Source organism: Corticium candelabrum, chromosome 16 (assembly GCF_963422355.1).
Source record: "Corticium candelabrum chromosome 16, ooCorCand1.1, whole genome shotgun sequence".
Lineage (NCBI taxonomy): Eukaryota > Metazoa > Porifera > Homoscleromorpha > Homosclerophorida > Plakinidae > Corticium > Corticium candelabrum.
This window is the reverse complement of record NC_085100.1, coordinates 1,003,471-1,025,209: the sequence shown is the minus strand read 5'-3', so window position 1 is coordinate 1,025,209 and position 21,739 is coordinate 1,003,471. Positions and strand designations below refer to the sequence as shown.

At 42.4% G+C, this 21,739-nt stretch overlaps 5 protein-coding genes across 6 annotated transcripts in view; 4 read left to right on the top strand and 1 right to left on the bottom strand.

Moving 5' to 3' along the window:
- LOC134192621 (L-seryl-tRNA(Sec) kinase-like) overlaps positions 1–129 on the top strand; it is a 1,212-nt gene extending 1,083 nt beyond the window's left edge. Inside the window, exon 1 of the mRNA XM_062661369.1 lies at positions 1–129. This exon is cut by the window's left edge and continues 1,083 nt beyond it. Within this exon, the coding sequence (XP_062517353.1) occupies positions 1–21 (21 nt within the window). The 3' untranslated portion in view covers positions 22–129.
- Positions 130–4,056: 3,927 nt separating this feature from the next.
- Positions 4,057–13,069, bottom strand: LOC134191866 (phosphatidylinositol 3-kinase catalytic subunit type 3-like). The gene is made up of 29 exons (XM_062660498.1): positions 12,977–13,069; positions 12,833–12,919; positions 12,680–12,781; positions 8,268–8,325; positions 8,119–8,204; positions 7,942–8,059; positions 7,798–7,884; positions 7,644–7,739; positions 7,510–7,584; positions 7,348–7,452; positions 7,190–7,282; positions 7,063–7,119; positions 6,876–7,004; positions 6,564–6,806; positions 6,435–6,505; positions 6,283–6,373; positions 6,110–6,226; positions 5,948–6,056; positions 5,607–5,683; positions 5,475–5,546; positions 5,342–5,411; positions 5,217–5,284; positions 5,063–5,147; positions 4,928–5,002; positions 4,788–4,873; positions 4,647–4,729; positions 4,499–4,589; positions 4,311–4,436; positions 4,057–4,253 (listed from the first exon to the last, which is right to left on the bottom strand). The coding sequence occupies exons 1-29, from the start codon at positions 13,042–13,044 to the stop codon at positions 4,239–4,241; spliced, it is 2,640 nt and encodes an 879-aa protein (XP_062516482.1). The 5' UTR covers positions 13,045–13,069; the 3' UTR covers positions 4,057–4,238.
- A 48-nt stretch (positions 13,070–13,117) lies between these two features.
- Positions 13,118–15,278, top strand: LOC134191867 (uncharacterized). Of its 2 annotated transcripts, XM_062660500.1 has the most exons (3): positions 13,118–14,450; positions 14,505–14,921; positions 14,987–15,278. In XM_062660500.1, the coding sequence occupies exons 1-3, from the start codon at positions 13,442–13,444 to the stop codon at positions 15,040–15,042; spliced, it is 1,482 nt and encodes a 493-aa protein (XP_062516484.1). In that variant the 5' UTR covers positions 13,118–13,441; the 3' UTR covers positions 15,043–15,278. The 2 variants fall into 2 exon arrangements, with proteins under 2 accessions (XP_062516484.1, XP_062516483.1); XM_062660499.1 differs by having other exon boundaries at positions 13,118–14,921.
- Positions 15,279–16,279: 1,001 nt separating this feature from the next.
- LOC134192585 (uncharacterized) lies at positions 16,280–18,766 on the top strand. The gene is made up of 2 exons (XM_062661331.1): positions 16,280–16,370; positions 16,439–18,766. Exon 2 carries the CDS (start codon positions 16,781–16,783, stop codon positions 18,392–18,394), a length of 1,614 nt encoding a protein of 537 aa, XP_062517315.1. The 5' UTR covers positions 16,280–16,370; positions 16,439–16,780; the 3' UTR covers positions 18,395–18,766.
- Positions 18,767–18,953: 187 nt separating this feature from the next.
- On the top strand, positions 18,954–21,661 carry LOC134192365 (uncharacterized). Its single transcript, XM_062661102.1, has one exon. It carries the CDS (start codon positions 19,526–19,528, stop codon positions 21,473–21,475), a length of 1,950 nt encoding a protein of 649 aa, XP_062517086.1. The 5' UTR covers positions 18,954–19,525; the 3' UTR covers positions 21,476–21,661.
- Positions 21,662–21,739: the final 78 nt, after the last annotated feature.

Sequence of the window (21,739 nt, the reverse complement as noted above, 5' to 3'; positions counted from 1 at the left end):
CTGCATTCTCTACAGTTATGAAAAAGTTTATGTACTTGCATTTAATTAAAATTAAGAGTAGCAACCATTTAATCACTATGAAACTTTCAGATTATCTAGATCCTGCCAAAATGTAGAATGAGTTTGAAAATGGGCACTCAGAGTTACCAAATAGATTAATAAATAATTAGTAAACCTGATTTTTAGAGCAGGGCTGCTGTGCTTTCTCCTTCCTGGTTACCCTACTGACAGGCTACCACACAGACCAAAATTTGTCAGCAAAATCTACACACATGCACCTAACAGCAGCACCTACTTTGCTGATGTTCTTTGCTTTGTTTTTAGTGCACACCGTGTTCCGTCCCGGCCGGAGACGGACGCACGGAGGGGTGCTGACAGGCTCACGTTGCTGAACAGACCCCGGCCTGCGACCAGGGAAAGCCACTGAGATCTGCAGTGAGCTCGACCTGGCAGCGGACAAGTGTCCGCACAGCTCCGTGGACACTGCCGGCACCAATCTGGGCATCCTTACCTGATACTAAATACCGTTGCTGGAAAATCTGTGTTGTGCTTTACTTCTGCCCTGTGCACCTCTCATCTCTAACAGTCTGCAGACACGTTATAGCTAAACGTACACTTCTACAGCCGCTGTTTCGCGAGCTGTGAACTTCAGTACGCCTTCATGCAGACAATGAGAATCTGCCAACAATCAGAGTTATGCCGGAAAATACGCGTACGTATCACACGGGACTTTTGGTACATGGGGCCACGCCCACTAATACTTGACCTACCCTAAAATTATAATATGTCCGTGTTTTGATGTCCGTAAGATGCTGCCGGAAAACGCCAGTTTTGTTTGACAAATCGCATTCCGCCACTATGTATGTATCTAGCTTATCAAGGTAGAGATGTGATGGTAAAATCTTCACAAGAAGATGTTACAGAGTTGTTTAATTTAAAGATCTAGATATCTTAGCTGTGCAAGAGCATTGGCTTTATAGGTCAGAGTTCCAATTGTTTTCATCTGTGGCAGATGACGCTTTGTTTTGTGCAGTGTCTCCTATGGAGATGGTTGTGTCATATTGGGGAGACCTTATAGAGGCGTGGCAATTTTATGGCACAAGCGTATGGAAAGGAATATATCTCCTGTTTTTACTGCTTCGGATAGATTAGCCGCTGTACGTGTTGGGACAAGTTACGGTAATGTTTTGGTTGTGGCAGTATATATGCCAGTTGATTATGGTGACTCAGATTCGCTATCTCAACTCGGTTGCTTGGAGAGCCTTCTTGAGTCGGATGAGTATATTGGGACAGTGGTGCTGGGAGACTTTAATGCTGATCTCTGTCAAATGAAGAGTCACTCTGCAAGACAGTTAGGTACCTTTGTCGCTGAGAGTAATTTGACTGTTGTAGGGATAAATGATCAGGCAAGGCTTGATGATCCGAGTACTTGGCATAGGTCAGACTTTTCTGCTCATTCATGGATTGATTATTTTATTGTATCGAAATCGTTGAAAAGAATGGTTGCAGTCTTTGAGATACTTGAAGATGGTATGATCATGTCTGATCATTGGCCGATAATGATGTCAGTTGAAGTAAGAGTTGACTTGAGAAAAGAGAGCGATAATTTAAGACCTCAAGGAGGGCGTTTGCTGTGGACATAAGCCAAGCCAGAGCATTTGTCTAGATACCAAATAGAGCTAGACCAGGAGTTAGATAAAATTGGCATACCTGCAGATGCAGCAACTTGTAATGAGCCTGAAAGGTGTTCTCCTAAGCATATCATGGAGTCGTATTTTGACGGTATATGTAGTTCGATGTTAAGGTGCGCTAAACGTTGCATTCCGAAAGCCAAATGTCACGGTGGAAGAAAGTTTGGATGGGATGAAGAGATTAGGGAAGCTAGGCATGAGGCAAGGAAGGATTATTGTCGGTGGCGTGATGCTGGGAAACCACGACAGGGCAACTTATTTTGTGGTATGACCAAATCAAGGAAAAGATCTAAGCTCAAACTAAACTAAAGGAGAACAAGCGAAGAAGAAACGAGTTATTCTGTAACAGGTTGATTGATGACATTGATGGAAATAGCCAAGAATTGTTCTAGAAGAAGTTGAAGTTTGGAGTGCAGCATACAAGAGTAAAGCACAATGGACAGATAGGTGAAGCGGAGACAGAAGAGGAAATTTTGGAGATATGGAAGAAACATTTTGGTGAGATAGTAAACAGTGAGTCTCCTGACAATGTTGAGAGAGAACGTCTATTGTTTGAGCAAAATTTGGCAGAGGAAGTAGAAAGGATAAAGAAACCGTGGTGGTTTGTAGAATTATGTGTCGTTATGCCCCTCCATAATGGGCAAGTGGGGTCTTTACCCCCATCTGGGCGCCCACCAACCCGGCAGGTGAGCCCAGCGGGGTACATGTTTCCGTGTAGTCCATTATGCGATCAATGACTAGCCAATTCGATATAGATTGCAGGCATTACGGTGACCGCGTACTCGATACAGCACGCCTGGTGGATATCAACGACCACCAGGAAAGCACTGGACGTCATCGTCAACGGACCGTTCGCCAGACCACAGAAACTCCCCAACGACTGAAACGAGTCATAGTCTCATGGATAAAGCTAGAGAAACATGAGAAAGAAAGACAGACAAGTTTCACAATTTACTGTCGTCACTGGGGTTTGAACCCCAAACCATGGAGTGGTAGCCATTGTCGCTAACCACTAAACCACGGCGGTGACTCTTAATATTATTGTGTCGTTATGCCCCTCCATAATGGGCAAGTGGGGTCTTTACCCCCCCATCTGGGCGCCCACCAACCCGGCAGGTGAGCCCAGCGGGGTACATGTTTCCGTGTATTATTATTATTATTATTATTATTATTATTATTATTATTATTATATGCGTGCAAAATCAGAGAACGGTTGACCAAACAGCTCCGAGAAAATGTCTTGCCTTTCGCTGTCATAGCTGATGAAGTTACTGATCCACACGCGAACCAAGAGATCTTGTCTGTGTGCTTAATTAAGGTCTGTAGACCTGTCTTAGCCTCGAGATCCGCATATCAGGAAGTGTCTTATCAGTTTAGTGTACCTGGAGAAAGCGAAAGCCAACACGATCTGCAGAACTATTTTAGAGTCTGTCTCTGATACGTCAATCTCTTTAGATCCATCCAACATCCGTGGACAAGCATACGATGGAGCTGCAGTAATGTCATCTTCAAGAGCAGGTATACAAGCTAAAATCAAAGAGACAGCCCCTCTAGCAATGTACATGCATTGCTATGCTCATTGCCTCAACCTATCCGTTGCGGCAACTTGTAACATTCCCGAAGCTGATAGTTGTTATTAATGAAGCATATCTGTTTTTAGCCCAAAGTCACAAGAGGCAGGCGCTGTTTGAGGTGACTGTAAAGGTTTACCTACCCCCAATCGTCTCACACAGGCTTCCTGGACTATGTAAGACCCGATGGGTGGAACGACAGACACGTTTTGAAGTATCTACACACGTGCATGTAACAACTTTGTTTGCTTTTTAGTGTACACTGCTTGCCGTCCAGTCCGGGACGATGGCACGGCGGGGTAACAGCAGAGTCGCATAGCCGCCCAACCACGCGAACGCTGCCGGCACCAACCTGGGTATTCTTACTTGATACTAAATACCGTTGCTCGAAAATCTGTGTTGTGCTTTTAGTCTGCCATCTCCAACAGCGCAGCTACAGTCTGCAGACACGTTATAGTTAAACGTACACTTCTACAGCCGCTGTTTCACGAGCTGTGAACTTCAGCACGCCTTCATGCAGACAACGAGAATCTGTCATCAATCGGAGTAATGCGGGAAAATACCCATACGTATCACACGGGACTTTTGCTAAATGGAGCCACGCCCACTAGAACTTGCCCTACCCTAGAATATATGTCCGTGTTTTGATGTCCGTAAGATGCTGCCGGAAAACGCCAGTTTTGTTTGACAAAATCGCATTCCGCCACTATGGTGCAGTAATAGCAGCGATCTACGAGCGTCTACAGTACCTGCATGTATCTAGCTGTATCAAGGTAGAGATGTGATGGCAAAAATTCAAAATGACACCTCACACAAAATCATTGATTCTATATGGCACAACCATGCATAGTCCAAATCACATAAAGATAGACATATGTTCAGATTCTACATACAGTAATTACAAAATTAATGACAACACTCTGATTTTTTAAATTAATTAATATCACAGTCTATCAACAGTTCATCCTTGTATTATTTACTTTCTCCAATACTAAACAAAAAGCAAAGTAAAGTATATTATGAGTATTATTTTGTGCATTTTACTTACTTGGGCCCACTTATGTATTTTCTCGACCATTACAGCAAACTGAGCATTGACACTTTCATCAATAAGAGACTGAAAATAATGCACTGCTTGCTCTTCAGTTAGATGCAAACAGAACTTGTCCTGGACCTTACAGATGCTCATACATTTAACAATAAAACACGCACCAGTACTAGATACAGAGATTATACTTTCTTGACAGCCTTATCAGGTTCCAAAGCAATGTCTTGCACATTGGTATGAACCATCAAAGCAAACAAATTAAGAATCAAATTGGCAGACCTACAGCAAATAGTCTATGTTTATATTCATAATTTCCCAAAAGCCATGAACTAGTACCTTCGAAGAATAAGGTACGCATTAAAGCAATACTCTCGAAATCGCTTGTATTCAGCACTCTGGTTACCTCCCATCGCTTCAACCTACAGGGTACATCGTCCAAGTAACAAAACAGCAGAGAGTATTGCAACAAACACATACCATTTCCTTGCAAAGCTTCATTGGAGGAGGCAGAGGTTTTGGATCACGACCCAAAATATAACCAAAGTCAATGTGAAACAAATGACCTACAAAATAAGTGTTTAAAAATCAAACTTATAGTACCTTACTCATATTCATACCACTTTGTGTCAAAAGGAGATTGTCAAGATGTCTGTCTCCAATGCCAAGTAGATAAGTGATGACACAGTATCCAGCTATGAAAACACATGATATCTGAAGAGGACCAGAATACTAAAGTTCATTTATAATTTTACCACAGCTTTTTACGTATGTATCCATCACTTCTTGACTGACACCATATGAAGTGTGCTCACTAGATGCATGCTTTCGAAAGAACTCCTGACACCCACAACAAAATATACAAAACAATCCCAAAGTTAAGTGTCACATGACATGCAGCTACTGTACCAGTATAGTCCCATGCTTAGCCAAAACCTCAGCAACCGCAGACGTGTTTGGTACACACTCAATAAAACCTGAACATGTCATGCATGATACATGTCACAACAACAACAATGACGATTGCAAAGTACCTGAAGAACAGCTGACAGCTAGAGAATGATACGGAGTCAGTTTTAAGTCTAAATTCTCTCGTCTTAACAACTAACGCAAACAAACACGATCAAGTATTACTACACATTATACATCATTACACACAGCGTCAACCTTATCCATTAAAGTTACAACTTGAAGGATGAGCTGGTCTTGACGCAAATCATCTCCATTCTTGAATATCACCTAACCATATATTAATTCATCACCATATGTGTGGCTAGTGCTGTACGTGTAGTGACATACTGCATATTCATTATTACTCGTCGTTTTGAAGACGATCTTAAGAGGCATTAAAGCACTCTTAAACACATATCCTTTCTCTAAGACAATATGTCAGATTAAGTAAGTGCACATGTACATTCACACACATGCACATGCACATACACACACACGAACACACACACACACACACACACACACACACACACACACACACACACACACACACACACAAACTAACGATGTACAGACAAACAACCTAATACAACAAAAAACACAAACAAACAAACAAACAAACAAACCAAAATTAAATGAAGAAACAGCCAGAAAAGAGACTAATGCAAAGAGCACACACAAAAGTTTACCTGCTATAATTCCCAACACCATCACTTCAGGATCAATAGCCAAAGCTAGTGGCTCATCAAAATGTGGTTTCCATGATGGTTGTGCTAGAGCTGATTTCAGGGTTTCAATCTACATAAAAACTTTCATAAGAGCTTCAACATCTACTGCATAAATACACATGCCCGTTTAGGTCTATTCTCTTTGGATCCACTCAATCGATTAGACAGTGCCACAAGTTGCTCTATAAGACCCGTTTGCCTTCTCAACATAAGGCGAGACTGTCTACTGGTTGCATCTCCCTGCAATGTAACACATAAATAAATTCTTCATTCTATGTAGAGGCAATAAAATTAACCTGAGTCAAGGCCAACAAGAGACTACCTTTAAGTGCCATGTATCTCCCTGCTATCTGAGGATCTTTATCTTCTATTTCTACCATGATGTACCTGTTAGAAACAAGTTTATAATTGACACATGTATATTTATATACACCAAAACAGATGTGACCAGTATAAATAGTTTGCAACAACTGGATTTGCACAAGCTCTTGCAACTAGAAAAGGACCCAGTTTCAGTCGCTAAAATTACAGACAAAATAACAACTGTCATAATGCGTAACTGTTGTTTATGTTGAACCTCATCCTCCTGAACAACAAGTGCTTTTTCTTCACCTGTTGTCAGATTTCGCCCTGTGACTCCTAAAGGATCGCCACCAACTCCAAGAGGGTCGCCGCCAACTCCAAGAGGATCACCACCTTGAGGCGCAGACTCTGATTCATCTGCATAATGTGATGTTGCTGCATTGGTGGCAATCAAATCATCTGCTACCTTCTCATATCGAACAGCTGCAACCAGCTGCAGTAAATAGAGTAAGAGATCCTATAAAACGTGCCAAGTAGAAAGATATTACTTTTGATAAAATCCCATCATACTACCAGCAGTTAAAACCTCATCTGATGCTTGAGCCAGTCTTGACACTGCATACTGGCGAACACTGTCGTGAGTGAACTGACTTGACAGTAACTCTAGGGCATCCTCCACATCAATCGGTTGCCACTTTCTCATGAGATCTACTGCCTATATACACAACTACATTAAACCACAAAAAATAAAATACACAAAAATGTTACCAAACCTGTGCCACTTCCTGTTCACTCGTCCAATCAACACACCGCAGAAACTTTGTTAGTGCCTGATAAGCAGAAAGCAGTATGAATGTACATAAACTGACCAGCCATGATAAGTCAGTTAACCAGAGTCACCTTTTTATCTCGTGTTAAGTAATAACGAAACTTCCAGACAATGTCCAGCTCTTCTGAAGTGAGAGATTTGCCTGGTGGATAGCGTACAATTGCCTGTACAAATAGAAAACAAACTGCATTCCAATCATTAATGTAACACAAACATGTTGTATGCCCACATTGAGCTGGTCTCGTGCTGGAAGATTGGGTTTCAGTTCTCTGGCAACTGGTCCATGTCGCAGACTTCTTGTCATCTTGTGATGCTTTATTTCAACAACATTATCCTTCCAAAACACATTACCAACAACAAGCAACCTACTGGGTCATCGCTCTACACATACTCTGAACATCTCTGGGTCCGGCACTAAGACCAGGTCATTGCATCTTTGAACCACATCCATTTGATTATCACAGTTCTATAATAAAAGGCAATGTATGTGCTAAAGTGCAAGCAAAAAGTTGACTGTACGCTTACACGTTCATAAAAGATAATGAGATGCTCCAGATCACCATTATGAAACTGAGGAAACTCAACCATCAAGTACATAAAGTTGGAACTTCGTTTTTCTCTCTAAATATCATCAACATCACAAAAACAAATCACATGATCATGAAACTGCTGCAATAACCTCATTGATCTGCTCAATCTCTCTAAATGTGAGTCTATCAAGCCAGTCCATTTTCATCATTCGACCTTTCCTGTGTCGTTTTGCCAACTATGACAAATATACATCAGAAGTGTGTCGAATGTAAACGTAGTATAAACATCTGACAACAGAAAGCTTTGCCATTTCTCCAGTAGCAGTAGCTGATGTTTCCAATAAAGTGTTCGAATCAGATCCAATGGTATCAGGGTTCACACGCAGATCATGAATTCCATGTTGCAACACTCTTCGCATCAGAAAGTCTTAACAAAATCCTCGTTTGTTAATGAGTTGTAATTCACTAACCCATGTTTATTAAAAGCAGGAATCACAGTGCTGCCAACTGGTAGATCTTTTTCATGACCATAAACATCCCAAACAGTAAACGTAATCTGTCAACAGAATATCTATGTTACTACAACTTGCAAGTCTCAACAAGAAGACTTGAAACGTACTAGAGCTGTCCGTGGAATGTCCTTGTATTTGATTGGTAATGTCAACCATTCATTCCAACTATACCAAGAAAAGATGAAAAATACTCTGTATTACATGCATATGACTGAATGTACAATATTATATACTAGCAAGTACCAGCAGAAATTCTACATTCTGTGACAGTACATTATAGAGTAGTAATGTCTGTTTCGAGTATTATAATCAATGTGTATGCAACATATATGTTATTGCTCAACATTTCACTATAATTATACTGTATTCGCCCGTAATAACGCCCATACCGAAATAACGCCCATGTGCGACAGATCAGAACTTTCAGCCCAAAAAACGCCCATGCCCAAGTATAAGGCCAGGATACGCATGTGCAAACAAAACAAAATGGGGTCCGCAGAACATTCGTCTCCGTCTGTGTGTGCTTGATGAGCTGATGTCAGTGTTGAGAGAAAGTGCTTACTGCTAGACTCATGTCTTCGTTGCAATTACCAACCCTGATGCTCTTGACGTGCTTCAGGCCAACGACGTGTTTAGTTTCTAGCTGCGTGTATGTTGATGCTGTATGGATACCAGTACCTTTGATCTTGCAAATGGTTAATTGCAAGTATTTGTGGTATTTCTGTCTTCCAGTATCTAGATGATGACTGGCCAAACGACAGCATTTTGTGACCATGTATACGCCTAGGACCAAAATAACGCCCATGCCCTAGTATACGCCCAGAAAAAAGTCTTTTTTTTCTATACGCCCAGAGCGTTATTACAGGCGAATACGATAGTGTCATTTGCTATTATATCAGTTCAAATAACATCCCTACAACACCTAAGATTACTCCACCGCTGCTGATGGTTACAGGGCACCTTCAGAAGATGAAATGTGACCTTCAAACCAGAAAACAGTTGAGCCACAATATCTGCAAGTACTCATTGCCTTTCAATCATTGAAATATCGACATTTTGTCTGTCAACATAAACAGACAATAATATCTACTGTTTGTCTGTCTGTCTGTCTGTCTGTTCCCAAATGTGGTGGTGTCGGTTTGAATTTTTCGTCTCTCTTCTATTTCTTCATTTCCTGAGACGCTTCGTTGTTATGGCTACTGTGAGTTGTCCTGCTCCGGATTGCAAGTACAAAGGTCCTTTCCGGAGAGTTTTGGCTCATTCCGTTCATCTCATGACCCGAGTAAACGTTCCACTCATTTGTGAGAGAAAATAATCTAGTTCAGTGCCCTACATGTCATCAATGGTTGACTCGTCTCAATCAACATGTATCTAAATGCAACACGTCTCTCATTTCGTCGTCGTCATCTTCAACGGTGAAAAGAGCCCCTCCCACGCAAAGAGATACTGATGTCGATGTAGACGGTCGTTTTCGGGCTTCTCAGTCTTCTGCTTGTTCTGCCCAAACTCCTGAGATCAATGAGAAAGAGTTGAATGCTCAGCAGGAAGCCTGGAGGTGGCTAGATTCAATCTCTATTGATGCCATTTTACAATTCCTAATGATGCGTTCCGTCCAGTATGTACCTCCTGCTCTCCGATCAACTTTCTATGATTGTTGCCTAATTCCTTTACTTAAAATCGAGGAAGAACCAGAATACAAAGGTGGTTGGAAACTTCTTTTGTTGCTTCCTCGTATGATTCTGAAACCACACCCAAAAGAGAAATCCGGTTTGTGTGACGTGAAAGCTATTCATCAACATTTCCTACATTTTCACTGGAAAGAATTGGTGAATTTGCAGTCATCAAACAAAGAATCTCGGAAAGTAGATGCGTCGTCCAAGCAAAATCAGGAGGAAAGGTATAGAGATGCACTAAATCTGTCAAGTGTGGTGAATTGTCTCGTGCTGCAAGAATCCTTACAAGTGATGGTTTAATACCACCGTCACCAGAAACTGAGAAGAAATTGAAAGCCAACATCCCAGTCAATCAGAAGAATTACGTCTTTCTACTGTGAACACCCCTCAGATAGACTTGAAAAAGTCTGTTTTCTTGGAGGCATTGAGAAGAGCACCAAGGGGGTCGGGTGCTGGTCCTTCGGGTTGGAGGTATGAGCATTTACGTCTACTACTGGAAAACATTCTCACCTGTGATCTCCTGTTTGGAGCTTGTTGCCACATTGCGAAAGGTCTCTTACCTCCCAACATAGCTCCTTTATTTACAGCATCAAGATTGATTGCTCTTCCTAAGGGAAACGGAGATGTTAGACCCATCGCAATAGGTGAGACACTAAGGCGATTAACTGCAAAGATTATCTGCCTTCAGTTGAAGTCAGATCTTGCAACTTACTTCGCTCCCCTTCAACATGGGGTAACTACACCAGGAGGATCAGAAATATTAGTCCACCACATCCAAATGCTGCTAGAGTCGGATTCAGAATTGGGAATTCTTAAAAAAGATATATCGAATGCCTTCAATAGTGTCTCAAGACCTCAATTTTTGGATGAGGTGATAATCCAATTTCCCCAAATTCATGCTCATGTCCAACAAATGTATGGAATCACAAGTCCATTGCTGTACTTCAATGGTAAATCTTTGTCAGTTATTCCATCAGAAGAAGGGTTCACCAAGGTGACCCCTTAGGTCCATTCCTATTCGCTTTGTCTATACACCCAGTCATCAATAGGCTTCAAAAGAAGCACAGTAATTTAACTATTTTGGCTTACTTGGATGACATCTTTGTGGTTGGCTATAGTCAACAGTATGAGTCGGTGCTAACTAATCTACGGAAAGAGTTTCAAACAATCAACCTGAAAATTTGTGATAGAAAGTGTGAAATATATTTGCCATCAGCCAAAGAGAATAATGTAAACAGATTCTCAGTTCCCATAGTATCGTCTGGTGTTGATATCCTTGGGGTGCCTATTGGCAATGATTCTTACGTCCAGTCTAGATGTAGCAAATCAGCGACTGCAGGTGAAGGCCTTTGTTCTCAACTGCTCAACTTGAATGATCCTCAAAGTGCACTTCTCTTACTGCCGTACTGTCATGTGCCTACACTGAATCATTTAGCAAGGTGTGTGCCTCCTTCAGTTTTACACCAAGCTTCTCACTTCATGATCAGCTATCAAGAGATACTTTTGCAGCAATATTGGGGTTGAGTGCACTTGACAAGCTAACATGGAAGCAAGCATCTCTTAAAATCAAGTTGGGAGATTTTGGCATTACAAAGTTGACACAAGTCTCTGCTGCTGCTTTTGTGAGTTGATGGTGCTATTCAATAAGCATGATTCCTCAAAGATTTCCATCTAGAATAGATCTATGTCACAGCCTCAACTGTGCGAGTCCACCTCCTTTCTATCAGCATCTTTGCAAGGCAATAGCAAGCCTTCCTTCCACCTTAGGATCAGATACAGAGACATTCATACCTCAGTCTTTGTCTGGACTTATGGCAAATCCAGTAAAACTCCAAAATCGCCTGAGCTCGGATATTGCTGAAGGAAATGCAGCAACATGTGTTATGCAAGCATCCTCTGTCAAACATGCTACTAGGATAAGGTCATGTCAGGGACGTGGAGCAGGATCATAGCTTCAAGCTATTCCTTCAGCACCAAGATTTGTTCTAAAGTCCTCAAAATTTCGTGTGGCAGCATTTTTTAGATTTGGTATTCCTTTACCATATTCCCAGATTGTTACCAAGTGTGATTGTGGTAGAAGCCTTGATGAACATGGTTATCATCTATTGACCTGCAAGTTTGGCGGTGGCCTAATATGGCAACACAATACAATCGTGTCAACTTGGGCTAAATGTTCAGACGAGTTAAACACTCCTCATCAAGTTGAGCCAAGAAATAGGTATACTGACTCTAAGAACAGACCGGATATAACAACATAAGATCCCACTGAACACTCGACAAAAGACCTGGACATTTCACTTGCTCATCCACATTCTTGTGACACCGTACAATCAGCTGCCAAAATATCAGGTTATGTAGCTGAGTTGAGGGAAAAACGCAAAATGACAAAATATGGTCAACAGCAGTCTATAGCAAGATCTGATACAACATGTATTCCACTGGTTTTGAACACTTTGGCTTTTGGGCCCATATGGCTGAAGACTATCTCGATAAGATCTCCAAAATTTCAAAAAAGATGCAAATGGAAAAGCAGAGAAACAGACTTTAGAGATAGATGGAGAAAGCAACTGTCTGTAGTTGTACAGTCTTGCAACTCTCCTGTGATTTTTAAAAAGTTGTCAAAGTTGTCTAAGTGCAATTTTGATGACTTTCTATATGATAAAGACGTTCAACATTTTGTTCCTTGACTGTTATTGTTATGCATACGTAAAGTTAGCGATTGTTATTAGTAGAGTAAGAGTTCAAATATAATAATCTGTCTTTCTGTCTGTCTGTCTATCTGTCTGTCTATCATTTGTGTGTCTGCCTATTTTGTCAATAATGAACAACACTATTCTTCTGCTCACTTCCACCGAGTGCTGAACGCTTTATACGCAGTCTGTGTAGGCAAGGAAAGAGGCCGTCCGTTGTCCAAGACTTGGCAGGTCACATACAGATCAGAGCAAGAGCTACAGACACAAACAACGTTATTGAAATAATTTTATCAAAAAGTTCAAAACCTTTGATATAGCCCGGAAAATTTTAATTGAGGATCTTCCACTATGGCTTTGAAGCTCCTTCGTTCCCGTTTGCCTTCGAGCGTTCCGCTAAAACAGAGTCTAATAGGACCTCACTTCACCAAAATCGCCCTATACATTCAGCACATTTTTATCTGCAATTTGAGTTCAAGGTCGCAGCTAAACACGTAGTGGAAACGATCAGGTGGTTCCATGTTACGAAGAAGTTGATGTGCACGTGACCTGACCACGTGTCACCCTCGCTGCTTTGCGGTGACGGACGTTGACTTTTAGCTAGCGAGCATTTCTTCATTTTTCATCGTCTGATCATGAGGCATTCAATCAATCGTCACGTGTTATATTCAGCTACAGCTAACGGCTTCAGTAGATCATTGCAAAGTGTCAAAACAAGTGGAACCATGCTCTCACTGCACATCATCCGAACACCTTCTCTTCGTCTGCTCAGAAAAGCACCACCTCGTCACTGGAACTGCCCTGCTTTATGCTCGCGCTGCGTAAGTGTGGTCCGATAGGATGGCTACCATAAATGAGCAGAACTGAGTCTCACGCCATTATTACCATCGCGGCCTTGGCCAGTACCGTCCAGTCATCATGCGGTCGTTCTTCTTCTTTTTCTGTCTTCTGATTGCTGCCAGAGCTGAACAGTCGACATCAGGGAATGATACGTCGACAGAGTCGTGCGCTAACTATATTTCCAAGTCGGCAGATGATGAATATATCGATTCGGTGACGTGTAATCAAACCTTGATCTCTGGGACGTCTTCGTACAGAATACAGCTATCTTTGAATTTGAAACAAAAGGTTTTTGGTTGGTATTTGACTATCAAATTTAGTACAGACAAAAAGAAGATGAATGTGACGACAGTGAATGGAGCACAACTCATGACTTTGGAAGAATTTGGACCAAACACGTTTGTGTTTCTCAACGAGATGGCTGATACTTTGACCGTGAATCTATCTCTTACAGTACGACTAATTGCAAGTCAAGATGCGTCTAAACTCAAAGTGCCGAAGAAGGATAATGCGAGTCCTAAGAAGGATAGTGCGAGTCCTAAGAAACACTCTCCTCCGGCAACACCTGTGAAGCCTAAACGAGGACCAACACGTCAACAACAAGAGAACAGTCGGCACTCTTGGTGGCCTGCGGAAGTGGAGGTAACTTGTGTCCATTGCTCTACACTTCAGGTGGTGCCTAATAAGGCTATAACGAATATGTGCAACGGTTCAGTCATTGGGAAGCCAAAACTACGTAGTCTGCCTCCACCTCCTGACAAAATTAAGGACAGCGTCTACAGCATTAAAATCAAACTTCCTATATTGAAACCACCCCCTCATAAGAAGTCTAGCAGTAATGAAGAAGAAGAACAGTTGGTGACATGTAGACTTCATCTCCAATTGAACGCACGTTTGATATCTGTTGAACAGGGCATTCAGATTGAACGCAAAAGTCGATTTAGTCAAACGCAACTGGTAGCCAAGGACATCAGTCAAAGAGGTGACATGGTAATAACGTTACAATATGCTTCTAATGCGACCCAAAATTCTGCAAATAAGAGACGGAAAGCTAAACCGGAAGAAATACGCGTCGAATGCAGAAGATGTAATAGTGACATTACAACTGAACCTCCTACTTCTTCACCTATGTTTGTACTAGGTGGAGAGACGACCACACAAGTTCTGACAATTCCGTCTGAAACAACACCTCCTCCCGATTGTAACGAATTCAGCAATTGCAATGAACAGTCGACCAATACAGCTGCTAGTCCAACTGAACGCAACAATGCGAGTCTAACTACTGACACAGAGAAACCACCAGAAACAAACGATCCAGATATCAACATTGCTCGTACTGGAGACGAGGAAAGTAATAAAGATAACGATGCCCCGGATGGACTTTGGATTGGAGTTGGAATAGTCGGTGCAGTCGTTCTTGTAGGAGGTGCGGCTGCTGGAGTCAAGGTATATCGAAGTATGAACCATTCCGCTTACTCTCCGAATTCAGATAAGACAAATCAGCCACCGCCCGAACCACCAGAGACCTACACTCCAATGCAAGAAGTTAGAGCACAAGGTAACTACTGGCTTACAGTACTACCTGATAAACATAAATTATCAGGGACTGTTTATTGAGCGCAGATACAGCTCCAGTCTATGAACAACCAAGCCCAGCTGCAGACGAGAGCCACGTTTAGTGATGAGAAGGCAGGTGTGTGATTAAATATAGTGGGTGTAGTCAAATCAACAACAACAAATAATTGTAATGATAATAAGGATATCATACTTTTGGAGAGTAGCTTGGAAAACTCTATCATCTATTGTTAACTCGATGTTTTGTATTGTCTGGTCATTCTCTAGAGGAGACCATCATGCCATACTTTCTCGCTAATTGCTACCATAGGTGAGATACAAACAAGAGAAATCAAGATTACATCGACTTGGGGTTAATTTGAAGGTACATATACCTATTATAAGTGTGTAAGACTAGCCGTTACAATGTAGAAACGTTCTACCATTAAAACAGTGTCACAGTCGACACCTACCCCTAGGGTTCAGTGTGGACATGCGCACAAACGGAAGTTCGTTGCGCGCGTTAGTACGTCTGATAAAAACGCATCATTTCAACAGCAGACTTACGGGAGTTGCGATCGAGTAGTCTCGCGTAGCCAGACCCTTGCGAGACTAATCATCTACGCATGCGTAACTACTGTACCTTCTAACCAAGTTCGCAAGCTAAAAGTTCGATAACTACGCTATAACTACGTATAACTACGCACTAGCCACGGCTATGTGTTCACATTGTAGTTTAGTTACTGTACCCTGGTTGGATAACTACGCTCTATCTAGCAGTGTGAACACGGCCTCAGTCTGTCAGAGACCCTAACAATTGACGCTTAATTTGCAAGAGAAATTCCGAGCTTCAGTCTAGAACAACTACACAAATAACCGACAAATCTAGTGATTTCGACACTATTGTGGAATGGCGAGCGTTTATAGTGTGCAGTTTCATGTTAGAAAGGCGACTAGAACACGCGCGTATCGTACGTGCGTACGTAGCGCGGTACCAGCTTATCCGGGAACCTTCAATTGGGAAGCGTGTCTCCTGTGTTAGTATGAACACCGACTGCTACAGTGATAAATCCGGTGGGATGATTATGACTAAAAGGTTCGTGGCATTCCGCGTTTGATTGTTGGCAAGGTGTTTCGCTTCTAGATTTTCCTGCAATTCTAGTACAAAAACGCGTACCGGTACGTTCAAAGTCTTCCATTGAAAAGGACACGAGCCTAGCTAGATAATTAGTCTAGAAACCGTCTCTTACAGTGAGTGTTAAATCCGGTGCATGCCTAACTCACTGTAAAAGTAGTCGAAAGTGCTACAGCCTTCCTGCATCTAGCATTACATTTTCCTGCAGTTCTAATAATAATATATTGATCGATGCCGGCCGGATATCATCAATTCTACGTACAGTGTGCGGACATACGGCTTGCAGCATACCCGGAACTACACGAATTCGAAGAAAAGGTATGCTCGTAAACCATTTTCTACTGTATTTCCATCTTCACGCCTAGATATTGTTACGTCATGTTTAGGTCTAATAATTATCTAAGTCGGAAAGTACCTATGGTGTTAGCTACGGTGTCTGTAACACTCAATACACAGATGGAGAGTCGTGTAGATACACGAACACACCCCGCGGTTTATTTGGCTGCGTGTCGAGTGATCGTACTAGGTAAAGCTAGAAACACCATGGTGCTCGATAACTTTACGCTGTCGCTATATTTATGTTTCACAGTTGCGTCGAATTACGGTGTATTTCTATAGATAGTGCGTTACGAGTCTTTCAATGAGGTATGCGCCAACTCCACCTCGGAACACCATCGCATAAGCGCCGATGAGGCGAGATATCCGTTCACGGCCTTTGTTTCAAGACGATGGAAGCACATAGTCGTGTTCTTTCTGCGCTCTCTCTTCTATTGCTTTATTCGGCTCAAATTCTAGCCAAGAAATGTATCGCAAATCCGTTGAGTAGCTATGTGGCACATGTTGACTGCAACTATCGGAGTCCTTTTGTACGAGAAGAATACCATACAAAAGTGAAGTTGACTATCAGGGTATCAAAGCCTACGCAAGGATGGCAACTTGATCTGCACTTGTCTTTCCGAGGTTCATTTAGAGTAAAATCGATATCAGGAGGCGAACTTAATGGCAGCGAGACACGCCAAAACGGTATTATAACACTGCGCAACACGGTCCCACGTCTTGCTGCAGGCGATCGTTTTCGTGTCGGCTTCATCGTCCAACACGGTCAGTCTAACACGAAACTGTTTCCAGCAAAGCTCCATCTAAACCTTCCAACTAGACATATCACTGGCGTGTGTGACGGACCTAGACAATCATCACAACAGAGCTCTCACACAAAGTTACTATTGCGCAGAGGGAAGGAATGGGTCAGGCTAACCCTTGACTTCAACAAGGGACCGTGGATGTCTTGCAACTTGACGTTTGATGTTCCTGTCCACGTTACTGAGCTACACAACGCTGAGTATGTTGGTCAAGTAGATGATAGAAACCATGTAATTGGAGTTAAGCGCGAGCACGTTGTTATTATATATCAGAAACTCAGCTCTAAAGGCAGTAAATCAGGACACATCGGATCAGAGTGTTACCATTGTGATCACACTCATGGTCATTATCATGTTGTTCCTCTGCCACCCTTCATTGAGCCTTCCATCGAACCAGTTGAATATTCAGGTATTAGTCCAATCACTGATTTGAGTCCAACGTCAAATCAAGCAACATCAAATCTGGTTGACAATCAAAGTATCCCTTTCTTACCCGATTACCTCAATGAACATCCAGCAATGGTATCTACTGTTGTCACTGACCACACAATGAAACCACAGGTTACTAAATCAACTAAAATGCTACCTACTGCAGAAACTTCCAAAGATTCATCTTCATCTTCTCATGGTGTATGGATTGGAGTAGCTGCAGGTTGTGCAATTGGAGTCATAGTCTTACTCATTGTTGTTGCTGCTCTTCTGATGTTTCGCAGACGTTCTAGTTCACCTGAAGGCAATACTTTCTCATTGGCGTGGCACAGAACGAGAACAAACGAGAGTTCAAATAATATTTACCATCGAGAAGACGGACAAGTAGACTCTTCATCAAACGGTCCGACTATGGCTAACTGCAGAACTCTTCCTTGCACACCACCAGAACTAATGAAAGGCAAAGGTTTGCCACAAGAGACACAATATGAGGAGCTTGAAGTTTGCTTGCCTGACTACAACAATTCAAAACTGAAAAACGGTGGAGGCATGATTTCTCCTCCATCAAACTATGATCAGCTTCTTCCAGGACAAAGATTGAATCTTCCGAGTCAAAGCGGTTATGATAACTTGAGTCCAGTTCAAAGTCCTCATTCCATGCCATTAGGACTTTATGAGGTGCCCGATGATATAGTCGAGTCAGGAGATGAAGATGAAACCAAGGAGGAGGACTACATGAGCATGAATAATCTTCAAAGAAAGCAGGATCAATGACAGACTTAAATTTGGTGTTACGTGGGGGCACACAATATCACTGGAAATAGATGAACGGTGGAACATACACTTGACAAGTGCAGGAATACATTCTAGCAATAATTATTAATTAACTAAAAGACAAAGATCTGTGTGCTGCATGCAGTCTTCAAAGTTGTTCTAGTTTGCTAGACAAGATTGTGTAGACTAGATTATCTATACAATGGCTAAAAGTGTTCGAATATGTACTCTAGTAAAATATTGCTGGTATAGACTGAACAACCGGTACCCACTAAGACGCCGGCCGGCTTACCAGTATTGTACTTGTACTAAGCGTCTAAGCGTAAATTATCAAACGCATTTTACGGAGTGACAGAAGTCACTCTAGAAACACTTGATACAAACTTACAATCTACTTGGGCGACGTCGATGTGTCACCAACAAGCCTAACGCACGCTAGGAGACGTGTCGACGTGACCGCGTGAACGACACACGTACAGTGTACGCTGTGTCTAGTGTCAGTTACACGTGCATGGCATAGAAGCTTGAAGGTGCCAGACTATTCTTCGGTTCTTGGGGAAACCGGACCGCGACAGTATGTCAGCAAAATTTGTAACTAAAAAAAACTTTCCGACTTGAGCTTGTGGCTGGGTCAACACAGGAAGAGATTATTTTACAAAAGGCAAGTAAGAAGTGTTAATCGAGGGCAGATTTGCAACTGACAGATTTCTGTTACCACCGAGCTTGGCCTATCTAGTGATAACAGACTTACAATACTTTACTGATATTTTACTGACCTTACAATATAAACCATTCTCTACTAGGACTGTTTCACACACACTCACACACACACACCAAACTAACAAACAAACAAACACATGTACACGCACGCGCGCACATAGATAACACTCACACCCACGCACCTCCTCACTCACACACTCTAGACATGTATGCATGATACGGTACATTTACACACACCGGGCAAACCATGCACCTAACGTACTTTCTTTGTACTATTTTGTTTTCATTTTCCAATCGACCTGGAAGTGGCACCCTTACGTCTATGCAAGTTCCACGAATGGAAAACATTAACACGCAGCCATCTGATCGATGTGTCTAGGTGTTACATCCTTTAGCTGCTTTTGTTGAACGATGCTAGATAGATCTCTTGTGGTCATTGCAACTGGGCTGCTTCTGTTCTTTCCTAAAAGCACGGTTTCCGTCCAATGTCCAATCGTTCCACACAGAGCAGGGGGATTAACCGCCAAGGTAGATTCTAATTATTCGAGAGTTAGTTGCAATTACAAGAAACCTGTACAAGTGGATGAACGATACAAGACGAATGTGAAGATTACGTTCGTTGTATCGGCACCGCTGGATGGTTGGGAGATATCTCTTCTGTTCGGTAGCACTAGTCCTGACGTGTCGATCTGTGACGTCAATGGTGCTCAAGTAGTGAACACAAAGTCAGACGGAACTATCGTCTTCCGCAATCTAACGGAGCGTCTGCAGATCGGAAACGATTCGAAACTAGAGTTCAATCTCTATACTGCAGAAGAAGGCGTGAAGCTGTTTCCTGTAAAGTTTGGTTTGCGACTACCAACTGTAGTCACACCAAAGGTAAACGGTATGTGCAGAGGGTTTGATATCCATTCGCCCTCCGCAAGGTTCAGTGTGGATCCGACGGACAAAGCCAAGTACACGTTGAAGTTGAATTTCGCAGTTCAACCTGGTCAAACTTCTTGGATAACTTGTAGGTTGATGTTCAACGTTCCTGTTCGTATTATTGAAGTGCATCATGCCGAGGCTGTGAGAAATGATAAGACAAACGAGGTCGTTATTGCTAGAAACAACACTAGAAACATGGCTAAAAAGACGGTCATCAAGTACACAATATTAAGAAAACGAGTGAAAAGTGATGGGTACAACAGCTCACTGTGTCGAGCTTGTTATGTGGATCCCACGACTAACCGATATGTTCCTGCGACCGACCCTGTCGAGACCCCTCGTCTTCCAACCTTCAATTGTGGGTCAACGACTACTCGGATAACACAAACAACCGCGTCGGTAAAGAAAGTTACGTCCTCGATGCAAACTTTGTCAATCGGCACGCCATCTAGTTCTGCGTTCTCTTCAGGCAATACAGACATTACGGAAACTCCACAGGCAACGTCAGATCTAAACAGTAAGAGCGATCAGTCATCAAATTCGTATGTCGTTTGGATTGCGGTAGCTGCAGGCTGTGCCGGCGCTCTCGTAGTCTTGCTCCTCGTCGCGTCTTTTATGATAATGTCGCGCAAATCGGGAACGCCCGAGACCAGACCATTGCAGCTACCTAACCTCGATCCGGGCAGGTCTTCCAACGAGTACGAGATGTCTAGTATGAGGCCTAGTGCAAACGGCAATGGCTTTACGAACACGTCATGTTGCAACGATTTCTCTAATACAACAAACTTGGCCAAACTTCTAGGAGACGATAAGTACGGACCGGCGTATGAGGAACTGGATCGTTTTCTTCCTTTCTTAGAGAGTCCTACGAGCGACTGCAACTTTGATCACTCGACGGGTAAGAACATCTGTGACTATCTCTTACCCGGTCAGCGACTGCATACCTTAACGGAAGAGAGTCCTAGATATACAGAAGGAGCAAGCGATTTGCGAAAAAAGGCTGTGCAAGAGGGCATGTACGTGGCAATGCATAGTGTGGATGAGGAGAGGAATGGTAGCAAAGCGTTCGATGATTGTGATGTGACATACAAGGACGGTACCGCTAGAGAAGACGAGGTTATGACGAGTGAGAAAACGTACGTGACAATGCACAGTATAGAAGAGAAGAACAGTGAACATGAAGATGACACCAAAACGACTTCGGTTACCGAATCTGTTAACGCTGCCGTGGAGAGTGACAGTCCACCCTTGGCAATGGATCGTCAAGATACGGAAGATGAAGACGAGGAGACCGAACTGAAATCACCCGACAAATCTCTTGATGATGATAAGACAAAGACTGAAAACGCGTGTTCGGATGCTATGGACGTAGAGAAAGCTGAACAAGATGACTGCACAAAAACTAGTGACGACGACAAACAGCCGGAGACTTAGAATAAATTACTAAGGAATTTGATTGTAGAAACACGACGGTCGTAACAACTTACGGATACGTAGGAATTATCAACATTTGCGAAGACTTTTTTCACTTTTAGTTGCTACTGCTAGCTTTTAGTATAAGGATCATAGAAATTTGACATAGCTTGTTATATAACATGAGAAGCTTACATTTTGTAGTGACACGTGATTTACTGTGACCCTAGCATGTATAGATGGATACCGGTTTAGCTAGCCTGTACTGATATAACATTGACGTTT

What these genes read in the sequence shown, in the direction of transcription:
- LOC134192365 (XM_062661102.1), top strand. Translation starts at nt 19,526, where the DNA reads ATGCTAGATAGATCTCTTGTGGTCATTGCAACTGGGCTGCTTCTGTTC.
- LOC134192585 (XM_062661331.1), top strand. Translation starts at nt 16,781, where the DNA reads ATGGAAGCACATAGTCGTGTTCTTTCTGCGCTCTCTCTTCTATTGCTT.
- LOC134191866 (XM_062660498.1), bottom strand. Translation starts at nt 13,044, where the DNA reads ATGGAACCACCTGATCGTTTCCACTACGTGTTTAGCTGCGACCTTGAA. An exon ending in TGGCTCAAGCATCAGATGAG is followed by an intron (nt 6,807 to 6,875) that starts GTTTTAACTGCT and finishes CACGTTTTATAG; the next exon opens with GATCTCTTACTCTATTTACT. An exon ending in GTTGCAAACTATTTATACTG is followed by an intron (nt 6,374 to 6,434) that starts GTCACATCTGTT and finishes TGTTTCTAACAG; the next exon opens with GTACATCATGGTAGAAATAG.
- LOC134191867 (XM_062660499.1), top strand. Translation starts at nt 13,442, where the DNA reads ATGCGGTCGTTCTTCTTCTTTTTCTGTCTTCTGATTGCTGCCAGAGCT. An exon ending in GCAAGAAGTTAGAGCACAAG is followed by an intron (nt 14,922 to 14,986) that starts GTAACTACTGGC and finishes TATTGAGCGCAG; the next exon opens with ATACAGCTCCAGTCTATGAA.